This window comes from Sminthopsis crassicaudata, chromosome 5 (assembly GCF_048593235.1).
Source record: "Sminthopsis crassicaudata isolate SCR6 chromosome 5, ASM4859323v1, whole genome shotgun sequence".
In the NCBI taxonomy this organism is placed as follows: domain Eukaryota; kingdom Metazoa; phylum Chordata; class Mammalia; order Dasyuromorphia; family Dasyuridae; genus Sminthopsis; species Sminthopsis crassicaudata.
In genome coordinates, this window is record NC_133621.1 from 69408600 (window position 1) to 69426334 (window position 17735).

The following is a 17735-nucleotide window of genomic DNA, read 5'->3' on the forward strand; positions in this document are numbered from 1 at the left end:
TATGGAAGACCCCTGACTAGCATCTCAGCAAGAGATATATCAGTGATTTTAAATACTAGCATAGATGCACCACTTCCAAGACCTTTTAGTTCCCAATTCCCCAAGGACTACCCTTTGGCAATTTGGAGAAGATTGCTAAGTTTGAGATCTTTCCTCCTTCTGTTGGAAATGAGAGCCACCCAGGAGTTTTCTCTAAGTCTGGGAGATCTGGATTATCGTAAAAGAATCATCATACCTAGGTAACGAACTGTATTGGCGCTGGGCTTGCTGGAAGCTCTCTCGCTCTTCTTGCCTCTGCCTCTGCATCTGCACTTCCACAGAAACTGAATGTCTTCCACTCTGGGTATATACTTTAGTATTCGGCTGAAAGAAAAATGTAAGAAAAGCATGAGAAAACAGAATGACTTAAAGAGCATCATGAGGTCACTCACTTTGGGGTGTCCTTGTAGATTCATTTTAAAGTATTTATAAATTACATAAGCCATCATTTTCCTTCAACATTATTTCATAAATATCTGTGAAAATGAAAGGGAACAATGGACTATCCCTTAGTACTAGATAACAAAAAAATTGCACATTTCTTGGATAAGTCTTTTAAAAACATCTTTTTTCAGGATGGGACATATACAGATTTGCCAATCTGATTATGCTTTGCATATACTAACATTAAAACTAGGTTATACTTGCTGCATAAATATCAACTAACAACTTAACCTAGAAATATCCCCAAACAAAACAAAGTAATTCAACTACCAAGTAAAAAGTGGGGGACCAAAAGGATCAGGCAACAAGATAGAAACTTGGCCTAGGAAAAATCAACACAATTTAAAAAGTAGGAAAAAAAAATCCACAAATGGAGAACTGAGAATTGGCTACATAGTTATATTTTTAAATGGCAATTCCATCTTTCTCCATAGCCATACTAAATAAATTATAATATGCCTATTATGCTGATAATGAAATGTTATTATGTCTACCTTTAAATCCTTATTATGCAAAAAAAGGAACCTACATGGCCAGCAACAACTTTTTGGTGGTTCTATATGTCTCTGAAAAAATGGCTAGTATATACATACACCGATACATACTTGTATATATGCATGCATATGTGTGTATGAAGTTCATCCCGATTCATAATATAATTATATAATTTAACTGTTTATTATTGTTTAATTATATTGTTATTTAATTATATTGTTTAATTTTCTAATTGTTAATTCTTACCTTATATATTTGGCTTGGTTAATCAAGAGCATTGCAAATTTTTTTAAAGCTAAGTTATTCAAAATCTATCTGTCTAAAAGTTTAGAGATGCTAGGTGGTCAGTGGATAAAGTTTTGGGCCTGGAGTCAGGAAGACATTTCCCTGAGTTCAAAACTGGCCTTAGACACTTCTGAGCTGTTTGACCTGGGACAAGCCATTTCACTCTTTTTACCTGTTTCCTCATCTGTAAAATGGACTGGAGAAGAAAACAGTAAACCACTCCAGTATTTCTGCCAAGAAAACCCCAAATGGGATCAAGACTGGTCTGAAATGACTGAACAACCACAAAATCTCTAAGTTTGGGATGATGAGACACAATGCTCAACAAAATCTGATTCAGAGTACATTTATGAGAAAATGCAGGCCCTTATGTTTCCTCAAAGGTAAACCACTGAACGGTTCAACTTTCCACTTATAGCTGTCCAGCTCCTTTCCACATGTAGTTGTTAGAAACAAGAGCAACTCTACTTAGAGCAGAGGGCCGTGGCTTTTGTTTAATGAAGCATTAAGCAATTGTTCATCATATTGTCAGGAACATGAACTATTAATTAATTTCCCTCTGGCCTCTGCTACCCAGCTATTTTTATTATGCAAAAATGTTCAAGGGGGTACAGTGTGCCTGACAAATGTCTGGGAACCCAAAGGCAATGACAGGAATGGGGACTACCAATCAATAGCGATCATTAAGCATCTACTATATTAGGTACATGAACCAGTCTCTATCTTCAAAGAGCTTACATTGTACCAGGGACAACAATTCATAAATACATACATATATATACATACACATACATACATATATATACATACATATATATGATATATACACAGATATTTGTATCTGTATCACAGATTCAAAACAGTGACATATTATATAACATATGATATGTAATTGTATATAATATGTCATTGTTCTGTATCTGTGATTTCACTAATGCATATTAATTTATTTATTAAATAAGCATTTATTAAATGCTTACTATGGATCAAGCTCTGGGGATACAAACAAAAAAGTCAAAATAGTTCTTACCCTCAGGAAATTTATACTCTCGTGGAGGAGACAGCATATATATATACACACATATAGATATATATGTGCATGCATCCATATATATACATATATATACACATACATTTATACACATATAAATGTAATCAATGATATGAAATATTAATCTCCCTATTATAATTAATCACTATTAATACAAATTTCATATCAATATATTAGTTATTTGATTATTAATATTGTATCTATAGAAAATACTGATACCGATGCTTACACACACACATATATAAGTACATGTACACACACATGTGCAAGATAACCTTCGAGGAAAGAAAGTCTTTTGAACTAAGTCTTAAAGTTAACTAGGGCTTCTATAAGGTAGAAGTGAAAGAGCATTGCAGGCAGGGGGATAGAAGTAACATGTTCTGTGTAAAGAACATCACAAAGGAAATACAAGATAACCCTGGGTAGCATCAGGGAGAAGCTCATTTTAGAAGGAAGCTAGGGGGTCAAAGAGGCAGGGGGGAGGCAGGAGGCACTCCAAACGTGGGGGACATCTCCTGCCCAAGAGCTGAGAACTGAAGTATCAGGACCTAGTGGAAGGGGGCACTCGGGGCTTTATATTAAAAAGACCTTTCCTCTAAGTTGGATATGATCTTTGCTTAGAGTATGGAAGAATAAACTTGGTACACTAATGGTTGTTGGGATGCAATAATGCAGCAACGTTCAGGGCAAACTTTAAAGCATATGGGTATAAGCAGTGAGCATATTAAAAAACATCCCAGTACAAAAATACCACCACAAAGAGATTAGGCTTTACTATCCCCCAGTCTCCACTAGTGGATGTTTATAACCAAACTCCCTGGAACAAATGTGTGTTAAGAGACCAGCCCCACAATAAAGTTCACATAATACATTGGTGGAGCCTTCAGCAAGAAAAACACTGCACCCAATGAGTCCGGCTTATACAAACACATTTGGAGACAAAGGCATTTTCTTCTCACACCCTTGATGCTGGCAGCCTTCAAGAATAATATACGAGGTTGCTTTTTCTGTCTTTCTTATTATTTTTTTATTTTTGGCATGGTGAGCAATAAGACATGGGAAAGCAGTGGAAAACCAAGCAAGGAAATGCTAAAGGATTTTTTTTTCCTCCATTAAAAAAATAAAAAGAATCACATCTCCTTTCTTCTTTTCATTCAGGATAGCTACGTACATGTGTCAAGCAGTCTTGAAAGATCTGCCATTCCAAGGCAGGTTTTAGTAACCAGCCCTTTAAGCTCATGCTGCTCTGTGACATTGCTTGCTGGAGATGTGAAAAGAAAATGCAAGACTGTGAAGGAATTTCAGGTGTATTTTTAAAGTTGTTTTTCCCAGAGGCCTGAAAATTCACTTCTGACAGATAGGGAAAAGAATTGAAAGTCTTTTGTTTCTTGCAGTATTTATTTTCTGACACAGCTCTCCCCAAACTCTCCCAACTATGGCCATTTTATCTAATAGCCTTTACAATCTTGCAATCATGGATTTTATCACGAAATCGGTTCTGAAACTTTAAAATGAAAGAATGAAGCTTTTATAACATGCAGATTCCTACTATAAAATAGAAACATCAGTCTCATTATTGTGGTTTTGCAGTTTCTGTCTTTAACAGAATGCCAAATTTTTGCGATAGTGTCTGTATTAGGTTCTTCAAAAATGCAACAATTTTATTCCTGTGGTTTAGATAAAAATGTCATGGGTCACTAGGTAGCTATGGAAATGATATGCAAGGCTCATTCACAGCAATATGTAAATAGGTGCAAACTGGCATGTTTTCTATTTTACCTGTACACAAGGTAACAGAAGGGTTATACTTCACTAATTCACAATTTCAATGAGGACCTCATAAAAATGTAAATTGTGATGGCAACGTTAGACTCGCTAATCATAGCTGTGGAGCTTTCTGGTTTCTATCTCTAAAGCAAAGCACAAAAAATGGCAATTGTGACCTACCTGACTCCAAAACACAAAATGTATTTTAAAAATAACAGAAATAATGAGGGCAAAAAAATAATTTGCAAGTCTGGAAAGAAGCAAATGTTTGAGACTAAACTAACAACAACAAAAACAACAGCAGTAGCAGCAGTAGTTAGCAGCGGTAGCCCAGTTTAACATCTACATAAAGAACCACAAGTTTGGGTCTAATTGTAATAATTCTGTAAGGCCACCCAATATACATGGCAAGAGCTCTGTTTTAACAAAGAACTGCAGCCTTGTTTGTGAGGAGATATGTGACAAGCACTGACCTTTTAAATCAAAAAAGCAGCTGAAGCTGTGTTAACAAAGGAGGCTGTATGATGTAAATAAATATATGCTCATATATTACACAACACACGGCCAGCCGGGCCATGACACTTGAATCTTTTCCCTGTTTCTCAAACCACATATGAAAACTATAGAGGGTTTTAAATTGAGATGCAAGGGATTGGATTTTTGTCTTCTTTTGTACAGATATATGAATTTAAATTTGGGAAGTGAGAGAGCTGCACTTTTGGTATCAATTACTGGTGTCACATAAAATTTAAATAGCATCACATGGTATATAATGTTTTGCTAAATAAATTCCTTAATTAAACATTTTTTCAATTAAATAAAATCATTCTCATTTTACCAAAATAAATTAGCTTGCATTTTCCAGTCTGGATTTCAGATTTCACACAAAGGTCATAGCAAATGTGCAGACAGTTAATAGACCAAAAGAACAAAAATAAACATACCAAGTACCAAGTTTCAGTACTAATTAGAACTAGGTAAGATTTTGTGACCTTTTCTGTTTTATATAAAAGTATGCTTGACATGTATGAGATGAAATTCATTACTGTATGTATCAGAAATTACAATCATATAAAATATTCAGTAGTCCCAAAATGTCCCTCTCACTCTCTGTCTTTACATTGCTATGAAAAAGAGAATATATAGTAATTTTCCAGTAAAAGGTAATTGCCAGTAGGCAACTCAAAATGAATGTGATGAAAGTTCTGGTCTTTTTATATATTTCTCTCTATGGAGAATGTGTAATATGCTGAAAGTAAAGTACAAGAGAATTGTGAATTCCCAAATAGATGAAAAAATATTATGATTGTTATTGTTGTTAATAGCAGCTAGATGACCACAGGCCCTCTGTGGCTTTGAGAGCTTGTTTTAATAACTCAGATGTCCTCTTCTATGATACATATGAAGTTGTCATTAAATACTCTAAACATTTGACATTTTAAAGTCCAGCTAGTAGTATTTATTCAATATTTGAGAAATTAGAACCGTTTTAGATTTTAATCAAGACTGTGATAAAGTTAACTTTTTGGCACTCCATCCCTCCTCCTTCAGCCTCTCTGCAACTTATCAGATGCTAGCGAAAATATCGATTGAACTCTTGTGGGCCTCAAAGGTTGAATAGCTTAATTGCTGCTAATGATGTTAGTAATGGCTGAAAAATCTGCAAGGCATACAAATAACCCTCATCAAATTTTTATAAAAATCTGTTTTTGTCTCAAAACAGTATTTGTCATCATCTACTTTTCCTGACTAGCATTCACATTTAATATTTGAACTTTTTCAGAACATGAGACTCATTGAAAATGAATGTAAATGTTCTGCAAAATCATTTGGGTAAACGGTGGATGGGAAAATACCTTCTGCTTCTCTATCCTAATATGACTGGCAAGGATCCCACTATTTCTTATCTACTTACGATATCTCCCATCTACATCTATCTTTCTCTGATATCAAAGAGCTTGTCTTGGACAGTAAATACATCCTTCCTGTCTAAGAATGAAGGAAGTCTACTTTCTGAGAGACTGGAAGACCCTTCTACTGAGTTGCTGGGGTACCTCTTCATGTGGTCTAAGCTCTGGCACTTATTTTGTGTGACCTTGAATAAACACTTACATTTACTGAGTCTCAATTTTCTCATCCATAAAAGGAGCATAATAATATTTATTCTGTCTAGTTGGCATTATTTTTGAAAAAAAATTATTTCATAGAAAACTCTATATTCCCTTAAAAAAAGATCTTCATTTGTTAAACATTTGTTAAAATGTGTAAAAGTACAAGTTAATTCTTTACAATACATGGGCATTCTACTTTATGCAGATGAGATACAAAGTCCAAGAGAGGGGGAAAAAAAAGAGTAAAGGATAGGATGTATTATTGCTGCTGCTATCATTATCATCATCATCATCATCATCATCATCATCATCATCATCATCATCATCATCATTATCTGTAAAGACAATTGGGGAGGAAAGCTTGTAGAAGAGGGCATTCTTGCTGCTGAATATCAATTTTCTTTTTTGAAGTACTGAGCTACTTTTAGTCACCCACATCTTGGGATTGAATGGATTTCACCATCTAGTTATTAAAGTCTCCATTATCCCATTTATCAGTCTCCTCAGCCAGCAAGTCTCCTTGTGGATACCACTCAGGTATCTTCAAAGTTTTAACATCATCCTCTTACTTATGTTGACAGCTTACAATTTAATTCTTTTAAAAGCAGCACAATGGCTCAATCACAGAAAAATTCTAAATGTTAACCCCACTTTCAGTTTTTGTACCATAATCTCTTAAAGATTTATGTCACTGATCAATTTATTGATGCTGTGTCTGGTCTGGAAGTGCATGGGTGGGGAAGTTGAAGGACTTTTTACCTTTCTTTACCAAAAGGCTGGGTTCATTTGAAATCATGGAGCTGAGGAAGTTTTTAGGGCCTCCTTCTTCCGTAGGACTTTTTGTGCTACAAAACAATTCCCCCAGAGCCCAAGTGAGATTTTAAACAAAAGCCCTGACACAGGTGACTCCTTCCCATTAGGGTTTACAGAGAACATTTGGAGAAGAGGTGAATTGAAAAGGCCACTTTGATGAATTTTCTGCAGCATTCTATTACTTATGTAAAGTAATCAGCTTACATAATTTTCCAGGTTCAATTCTATGTGCTACATCTGGATGCATTTTGCGTATGGGCACATCTTACAAGCTCTACAATTCCGGGCTAATACATTCTAAGTTGTACAGCACAGCTCAAAGAGAAGTTTACGGTTCCTTAACACTAAAATGATTATAAATCCTTCCAATGAGTGAGATCATGGCTTTATCCTTTCCAAGTACAGTGATCTTTCAAGGTCAGAATACATAAGGGAAACAATCATTCCAAGGTATTCAGGGCTCATTTTGTAAAGCAGATAGCCAACAAAAACCACACACCAGGCTGCAGTCTGAACAACTGAGCAGAGCTTATTAAGGGAACAATGAGCATCAGAATTAAAATCAATACATTAAACAGAATTATAGTCACTTTGAAGTCATTTACATGATCAGTAGAATAGGAAGTACTTTGCAAGATCTTAATTGTTTGAAAATGAAAAAAAGAAAAAGAAAAAAGGTCATTGTTCTGACCCATAATTTAGGAAATTATTCCATTCCTAAGGTAATCAGCTTGTCATCCACACAATTCCCTGGTCACTCATTACAGAAAATGATAATGCAGGCCAAGTTGTCTGTCTAAAATTTCTATGGCATTTTGATATACAACAATTTGCCCTGTGACCTTCAGTAGTTGAATTCCCAAGTCTATAAGAGTTCAAGATTTTCTCAAACATTTTTAGCATTTCTCGTATTAAGAATAAACAGCAGATTATACAGAAATTATGCCAAGCCCTTCCACCTCATAAAAAAACCAAACTGGAGATTAAATTATGCATGTGCAATCAGGACTCCAATCTGGAAGACTGCTCACGCATCTTAACCTTTCCAAGATTCTACTTCTCCAAGCTACATAACCATCTTCAAAGTGATTTTAAAGGAGCATTTACTATTGGCACAATGCTTTCTGCATATAAGGCAGGACCTGTCACATGAAGGGTCAGAGATTGGTTGTTTTGATTGGATTGATCCTGAAAGATCATTTGTCTGACCCACTCTTAAGTAAAACTCCTCTCTGTGGCATTCCCAACAAATGACCATTTGGTTTTTACTTAAAGACCTCAAAAGTAGTTCTAAATCTAGAAATTTAGGAGATTACTTATTAAATTAATTTCTTTTGGGGTTCTGGATAAAGGATCAATAGTAGTAAAGCAACAATCAATTTCAGAAGTAACCCTGTTATGAGTTCTCAAAATCAATAAAACTGCTCCAGGCAACAAACCCATTAATGCAGAATCAAGTTAGACATGATGTTTCTTCTTAACCACTTCATGAAGAAGTGCTACTCTAATCTGTAGGTTCCCCATTTTGCTCACTGTTCTTTCCTGTTCCTTAGCTCAAAATTAAACTAGATGAAAATGTTTATCAAAAGAATATATGCTTAGGAAACACAGTAGGAACAAGCGAGTTGATTATGGCAAATCATGTAAGAGGATTAACATAATTTTGTCATGTCATTACTTGGGAATGAATCAATTTAGTCAACCATCAGAAAAAATATATTTAAGCTTTATTTTAGAAAAAAGTTAATTAAGCTAAAACTACTATATGAGGAAACTAGAAGCTTTTATAGGCATCTATTCCGATTAATTCTTATTGACACCCCAAATCCAGCTGATGATTATTTTTGTGAATATGTTGTCATTTCCAAGTTCTAGTCTCATTCATATCTCTAATAGCCTGCTCCAGGAATTTATTATCTCATCCCTGTGGACTACTATGACATCTCTCTGAGCAGTCTCCCTATTTCCATTCTCATATGTCTTGAATATAACATATACTGTTGCTAAGCTCTCCTTCCAAAGTTTGCTGATGTCATTCTCTTAACCAGAAATCTTCAAAGGCACCCCATTGTCTAGAGAACTAAGCTAAAATTTGTGTTGGTATTCAAGGCTTTCCATAAACTAACGTTGTTATCTTTTAAGTTTTGTCTCCTATTATTCATCCACATTAATTATCTGACTCAAAAATCCCTTCAACTATCCCTATAACAGAGGATGCTTATTTTCAGTCACCAAGATTTTACAAAAGTTAATCTTTCTTTCCCTTAGTCTGTTCTGTCCTTTCTTTTCTACAAATAGCCTTTACCCCATCTGCTACCCAGACTCCTAGGCATCCCTTAGAATACAGCTTGAGTTCCAGCTCCTGTAAGAGGCCATCTCTAACAAGTTCAGTGCACAGTGATTTTTCCTTTGTCAGATTTGTACCACTTGTCTTGAAGCTTAATTCTGTATTGTTGCATATTCACTTATTCATATAATTACTTAAATTTTGATTACAAAGAGGGCAAGAAGCTAGCCCTTGAATAAGAATGTGTGCATAAAAGGTTATTTACTTCATGTGTGTATGTATACATGTAGTTTTCCTTAATATAAGTTAATTGAGGAGAAGTTCTATTTTGTTTTTGTCTTGTATTTCTACTGCCCAGCACAGAGCCTGATAGTATATGGTAGGTGTTTAACAAATGCTTATTAATTGATTAATTGACAGATAATACTTTTCAAATCCCTTAATTCTGATTTCATGGTTTTGAATGGCACATCAAATCCATTATCAGGCAGTACAGACAATATATATTGGTCCATGCGACTTTTGCTATGGCTTGTCACATAGCAGATAATACTTTTAAGTGATGGACAGATGGCTAAACAAGATATAAAATTAAATTAGCAAAGATGGAACACAGATGAAGATAACAAAGGTTGAAATGTTAAAGGTCAAAGGAATGTGAGTTCATGTTGCACAAGGAACTAAACTCATAGCTGCATGACCTTTAGTGGGGCAAAACTTGGGGGACTCTTCAACAAATGTAAGAAGCACACACTCACCCAGGGTTGTTCAAAACTGTAGGTGCGCCTTCGATCTTCCACATCTTCATCCTGCTTTGCTTGCTGAAATTCTTGCCTCAGACGCTGTATCCGATCATGGTTGCTAGGAGTTGATCTGTTGCTAAAATGAGAAAGGGGGGCAAAGAAGACACTTGAGAACTGTAATCTGTGAATTGCAGTTGCTAAGGGAAAATGGCAGCTTTCTGTGAAATGACACTACTTTAGAAGGAGTGAAAAAATTTTAAAACAATCTGTGAGCATTTAAAATATGTTTTTCATTTTCATTTTCTTATGATTAAGGCTCATTTAAATTATTTAAAACAAATATCCAGTAAAGTGAGAAATATTTTAGCAGATTTTAAAAATAATATTTTTTTTAAAAGCACAGCATTTTCCAAACCAATTGGTATCTTTGAGTAACCATGATCTATGATGACATTTATTCAAGGACTTTTAAACCAAAGACAATCAACACACACGAGTTCAAGAACTAAATGAATAGTCAGATCCGGTCCTTCAATAAAATGCATACCCATGCCCCAAACTCTCACAGGGATTTTTATAAGTTTAAAACTATAATAAGCCCAAGGGAAATGCAGATCTGTTATATGAATAAATCAAAGTCCAAGCCTGAAGCACTTATCATCTATACCAGTCATTTTAATCAATCAGTCACTTAATCAAATGTTTCTTTATATTGTAATACAACTGAGATTAAGCCCAGTTTCTTCATCTGTAAAAATAGGCATCCTATCAACCTCACAGGATCCAATGAGATAAGTATAAGAAAATAATGAAAAATATATTTTAAAAAAATTCTACAGGAGCATCTAGCTACTTCTCTGGTGAAAGAAAAGGATATAACCCATGGATATCCTTTATTCTCCCAAACTATCAAGATATTTAGAAGAAAGAGCTCAACATATTAAGAGAAGCTTACTGTAGGATACCTATAGGACAAGAGAAAAAAGCAATATAGGCCAGACATGGGCAATATGCATAGTTTGCCATCTGTATCATTGAAAAGAAAATCACCTACATCAATAAGATCAAAGGTTCACCATGGTATCTTTCTAAGATCACAAAAACTCATTTTCCTGAGTTCAAATCTGGCCTCAGACACTATCTGTGTGACCCTAAGCAAGTCATTTAGCCTCATTTGTCTCAGTTCCTCATTTGTAAAATGAGTTGAAGAAGGAAATGGCACACCTTTCCAGTATCTTTGCCAAGAAAACCCTAAACGGAGTCACAAAGAATCAAACATTACTGTAATACTGAACATATTAAATCCCCGATGAAGTGGGAGGCACTTTGTGAACTGGGATCATTCCTTCCAATCCTTACAGCACTAATAAGTCAAGTTAATAAGCATCTATTAAGCACTTCCAATGTGCAAGGTGGAGATGAGTCCAATTTCACTGAAAAAGTGTCCATCCTTCTTGTTCAAAGTTCTCCTCACATACATAGGATGTAGGTCCTAGCTAATGTAATTGTCTAAAAGCAGCACAGGAGAGTAGGAAACCTTACCATGGGTCAGGGTAGAACTCTCTGGCTCTAGCATGTACCTATACAGATGCGTACATTAAAGAATCCTGTAGATACATGGATTCAGATAGAAAAAAGTTCATGTTTAGGACTCTATCTCTGATGAATAGCAACATTAAAAAAATGAACTCTATGCTTTCATTATTTAATCTACCAGGTCTCTTTCAGATCCTAATTTTATTAGGGGCTCTTGGAAATTATATCAAATCACTCAATTTTATTATTTCTCCAAGTCCGTAAGAATCTGTCATTCTTTTGTTCAGTTTCTGACAAATCTTTTAAACTGATCAGCCCAAGAGCATTAATGGTTAATGGATCTGTAAAATGTTTTTGACAATACAGAGCTTTGGAGCAACATTTGATTATGGCTTTTCTACTGGAGTAACTTCCTCTACTTTTCTATAAGGCAGAATAATGCTATTTTCCTTTGTATTTAAAATCACATATAGCATCCTGAACTGTTCTAAAACATAAATTTGTTGTAATGGGTACCCCAGGTAATGCCTAATCGACAGAACTCTTTGTCCCCTCTTTATGGGAAACGTAATGAAATATGCACAAGAATGGCTAATTTCCTAAGACAAAGAGATAGGAAAGTGAATGTTCATTAATCTCATTGCTGTCTTTCCAGCTGTGCCCTTTTTTGTTGTTGTTTGTTTCTGGCATACTTCATAGATTTTAATGTGAGCATTGTAGGAAGCCTGACAAACAAATATTTTATATCAAATCTAACCAGAAGCATTTTTTCTTCATTTTTAACATTGTAGGTTTCATTAACCCTATGATTCTCATCTTTCCAAAGCCCAAATCTCTTATAAAAACTCCCAATATATTAGAAAAATCCAGGTTCACAAAGAGAAGAACCAAATATTTCTAATTTAGGTACTAAATGAAGTTACTTCCCTAAAAATCCTCATGTTACCCCAAAAGTAGAGTGAATCCTGGAAGTTTCTCCTTCCTTAGTTCTCAAATCATTGTTGTATTTCTTCCTTTGCCAACACACTAGAAAACCCTACTATTTAACAAGCAGCAAACCAGCTTTCTTTCAATTGCTCAGGTAAACTGGGTTGACTTTCCTGAGGTTAGTGAAGCCATTTTCAAGACAGAATTGGAAACAGAAGATGATTAAGTTTCAGGGCTTATAGAGGACTTCCAAAGAAGTTTGACAAGATGATCAGCTGCCTGTGAGTGAAATTAATAGCACTTTATACATTTATTAAGCACTTTTAGGTTTGCAATGTACTTTGCAAATATATTTCGTTTTATCCCCATGATAATCCTGGAAGGTAGGTGCCGATATTATTTCTATTTTACAGGTGAAGCAACTGAGGCAGACAAAATAGTTGTTTTGTTCAGGGGTATACAGCTTTGAAGTATCTGAGGGAAGATCAAAATTTGGTTCTTCTGACTAGCTCCAAAATTCTCTCCACTCGGGCACTTAGTTAGCTAGAAAGGATGAAAGTATTACAAAACATTTCATTCTCTCTCATTATCCTGGTCCACTTTTGGTTCTCTGAAATCACTCAGTTGCCTCTACAATCAAGAAAACCTAAAAGAGTATCGTTATTATTTATTTGCAAATGTGACTACTGCTTTCCTAACCCAACTGGGCTACATGTATATGGCTACCAAAGTCAGGTTGCTCATTAGTATTTATGAAAAAGAGCCTAATGCTACTACCTAGAACATTAAACCAAGAAATTAGTGAGCAGGCCCAGAAATACAGACTTGGTAGAGAATCAGAGTGTTTTTCTGCCACAAAAAAACAAAAAACGTTTTCTGTTGGGCAAAACCAAGGAGAAGCTAAAAGAGGACTCCTGTATAAGGTCTTTCAGAAGAAATGAGAGAGCCAGGTACCCTGAATTAGTCAGATTTCTTTCTTAATCTCATTAGCCTCAATGTATTAGGAGACCTGGGTTTTAGGCCAGCTATTCATCAACTAGTTCCATAATTCTGAGAATGATAGAGTGGAGAGAGCCATGGTTTAGAGGACCAATATTCAATTTCCAGGTTCACCATTAAACAATGTGTCCTTGGGCAAAACCAAAGTTTTCTTACACATTACATGTTAACTAGATAATTTATAGGTTCTTTTTTAGAGATACAAGAGACAATTGGTGGTACAGTAGATAGCATTGGGCCAGGAAACTGAAAGAGCTGAATTCGAATCTAATCTCAGGTTTTTCTACTAGCTCTTAACTTCTATTTAGCTCAGTTTCCCCAACTATAAAATGGGGATAATAATAATAATACATTTCAGAGCAGCTACGTGGTGCAGTGGTTAGAGGACCAGTCTTAAAGTCAGGAGGATCTGAAATCAAATGTGATCTGAGACACTTAACACTTATTTTCTAGCTGTGTGACCCTGGGCAAGTCACTTCACCCCAATGGCCTCAGGGGAAAAATAATAATACATTTCTCCCACAGCTATTGAGATAATATTTGTAAAAATGATTTCATTCAATTGCTAGCACACAGTAGGCGTTATATAAATTAATCCCTTATTCCTCTCCAAACTATAAGTCTATAAGTCACTAGATATCTCTGGACCACAGCTCCCTTTTATGTAAAATGAAAGATATGGACTCAAAAATTGATAAGATTCTCTCCTTCTCCCTCCCACAGATTTCATATGAAATGAATCAATGAAAATCACAATGCTGATGTTTGGTATAATTTAGGATTTGGGTTTATGTTGACAATGGTGGAAAAGCATACCATGGATCTGTATTATGGAAATTGGGAACAGATAATGAGTCAGAACAGTTGGAAGTAACTGGCTAGAAATCATCTTTTCCACCTGTAATTAACACGGAGATTACAACCTCTCCTTTCAGATCCAGAACACAACACAGACCTCATGTCTCTGTCCCTTTCAGGATGAATCGTTGGAAAGTGCTTTGCACAAAGTTCCCCTTTAAGACAAGCTGGAAACCTCAAATCATGCAGAATGCAGCCACCAGCCTATTTACAGGTGTGAGCCTCAGGGAGCTTTCTGCACCTGCGGTAAATGCATGCACTAATCTGACCATTTCCTTCTGGAGTGCAATGTAATGTGTTGACTTTAAACCTTAAAGGCTGTGCTGTTTGGGGACTTTGGCTACTTCACATATTGCTTCTCTCTGTAATGAAGCTGGCCCAATGCTTTCCTACAAAGAATCCTAAGGATCACATTTCTGGGAAATGTAAAGAGGATATTTTCTATATAAGTTAGCATCTTTGAAAGCACCTGCTTATCCTGGTGAGCCAAGTACAGTGGCCTGCAGGGCCTCGTGCCTGACCTTGCTTTTGAGCCTGGAAGGCCCTGACAGATAAAAGTAATGGTGTGACTAATGAAATTTTTATGCATTCAAAAATATTTTAAAATTTGCATCTTTTTAATTATGTAAATGGAATCTTGAGGCTCTAAAATGTGGGAAATAGCTTTAAGAATCAAAAATCAATCAGGGAAAATAGTCATGTATATTTCAGTAAGAAGGTCCAATTTTGTGAGACACTATACTAGTTCTAAAACTTTTCTCTGTCTTAAATTAAACAAACACATATGACAAGATTGCATTATTAAGGAGAGAACAGACCAAAGTATAAAGGAAGGAGCTGAAGATTGAAGGGAGGAGTATCTAATAGAGAAGGATAGAAGAAAAGTATATTCTGCTACCCTTACCTAGAATGCTTCCCTTTCCTCTTCATTGCTATCTAAATCCAATTCATAAGTCAGAATTCAATTCAGATGTCATCTTTGTCATGTTTTCCCGATTACTGCAGCCCATTTTGATCTCCCCATTCCATGAACTTGGAGACTATTGATAGTCTAAACCACACAATAAAATATTTAATTATAAGCTTTCTTATCTGGTTCTTTAGTTATACGCTCTCTTTTCTCTCTTTGTCTATATCTCTTTGTGTGTGTCTTAGCTTCTTGAAGGCAAGAATTATGTCATTTCAAAAAATATCCCTTTGCAGCATCTAGCACAGTGCTAGAGAGAGGATATGTAATCAATACTTCAATGATCTAGTTCAACACACATTTATCAAATGCTTTTGATGGGCGATCCACTTTTCTAGGTTCTATACAGACCACGACGGAAAAACTATAAAATACTATATATAGAATAAGGTGACATTCTTATCTTTGGCCATCTGCCCACATGAGAAAATAACATTGGAATTTGGACCATTCCCTGGAAAATTGCTAATGAGTCCCTTCTCCATGGCTGGCATACCTAGAATTTCAATGCCAGGACAGGGTATGCAATAGCACTGAATTCTGATGATGACCCCATTCTCTTTCAGGTTGGGAATTCTGGGGTCTAGGTAAAAAAGTACCTTCTTACTTCTTATTTAAATCTGATTTAGTTTTCCTAGAATCTAGTATTAAGCTTATATCCCTCAAACTGTATGAATGTCAACTTGAAAAAGCACAGATATCTGTTAAAAATTTGGTCTCAACAACCAAAAATTCTGTTTCCAGGTACTTGTACTCTCCTGAATATTGCTAAGCCCTATGCAAGTCACTTTTTAGAAGGGCAAAAATTGCACTTCAAATGTTGGTGAATTTAACCTTTACATTTGGCATCACATTATTGAGATTGCAACAGAGTTTAAAAATATCATTTTTTTTTCTTCATCAAAACATCTCAAAGTCCATTTCCAAAGCAATTTAGGGATCTTGAAAATAATGAGATTCACACACTCAAATGAATTTGCTGTTGATGCATTTCTAGCTCCCCTAGGAATCTCTGGCACATACTAAGGGGACAAAGCACTCCAATTGAGCTCACTGGAAAATCCTTCAGGTGGATGCAACTTTTTTCTGTCCACCTGTCAGTACTTCAAAGTCCTTCCCAACTGGACTTCCCAACATTCAACCGTTCTGTTAAATTCTGTGTCGCTTTCTCAAGCAGCTTTCACAGTGCACCTTTTAAGGAGATAAGTGCTCTTCCTGCCCTTTACACTCAGAAATTCTGGATTCCTGGACTCCCAATTTTTTCAAGGTCTGTTTAAATTCTTTGGGAAACAGATTCAATCTACACAGTAGGATTCTATTGTTTTAGCTCAACCATTAGAGGGAAATGTATTTCTTTATTGACTTCCAAAGAAGTTATGCTTGCAGAAGGGCTAAGGACTCCTGTCCATTATGTAAAACACCCACCCTCCAGAACTAGTGCTTTTCCTTTTTAAAGCTTTCCAGTAGAAGCAAATTAAAGCACTTCTCCCCTTACTTCCCCAATTACTAATTGTTCTTGGATAAACATCAAAGGAAAGGCTTTTAGGCTCTTTCCTTTGTACAAATGGTAAATCTGAAAATCAGCTATTCCAGGACTGTCACTTAGAACAGACACCAGGATCAGTATGGGCCAGAAATGCCCCTGAAAGCAAGGCGCATACAGGGCAGACCTGTCATGTAGCAGGCAGACAGCAATGACCATCAGTATCTCAGATCATTAAGCAATGTCTCACTGTGATGTCATGCACTGATGTTCAGAGCTGCCATCCTTTCAAAACAGATTGTCAGTGTGATAAAGTAGCTACAAACAAGCTCTTGTACAGGAATGACTAAAAGGATGGAAGGAAAAAATGTCATTAGTCTGAAGAGGAATGGGCAGGGACCCTAACAATAATGCCAGGAAACAACTACAGAGGCCTTTTTTTTCCAACTGGACAGTAGCTTCATCCTGATATTCCTGATCTTGGGATCCCTAAACAGTTCTAACCTACAGATGTCAAAACAGAGTTCTTAATTGCTGTAAATTAGTGAGCAAACACAGACTCCTCATTAAACTCATTAAATCCCTTATAGTGAAAGGTACTTCCAATCAGAACTATTCTTCTGAAACTCATAGGGATAGGAAGATACACTAGCAAAATGCCTAATTCTTGAAGATTCTGACAAGAAGTGTTTTTAAGCAGTCAAGTATTTTTCTAGCCAAGTTTGGAGCTGGGTCTCTACTGAGCCACTTTCTTTAGAAGGCACAAAAAATACACATCTGCTCTAAGGCACTGAAAGCATGGGTTTGATGGAATCTTGCACTTTCTTCCATGGTGTTCGCTCCAAGCAGAAGAACCTGACAACTCTCATTTGGACAGGTAAAGAAATATATATTGAAATATTCAAAAGAAAAAAAAAAAAAAAAAAAAAG

At 35.7% G+C, this 17735-nt stretch overlaps 1 protein-coding gene across 13 annotated transcripts in view; it reads right to left on the reverse strand.

Moving 5' to 3' along the window:
- Positions 1-17735, reverse strand: part of PARD3 (par-3 family cell polarity regulator) — a 666452-nt gene that overhangs the window by 9549 nt on the left and 639168 nt on the right. For all 13 annotated transcript variants that reach the window (XM_074267090.1, XM_074267092.1, XM_074267091.1 and 10 more), the window contains 2 exons: positions 10051-10171; positions 236-363 (listed from right to left, as the gene is read on the reverse strand). In XM_074267090.1, coding sequence (XP_074123191.1) covers positions 236-363; positions 10051-10171 — 249 coding nt within the window. The remainder of the gene's footprint in view (positions 1-235; positions 364-10050; positions 10172-17735) is intronic.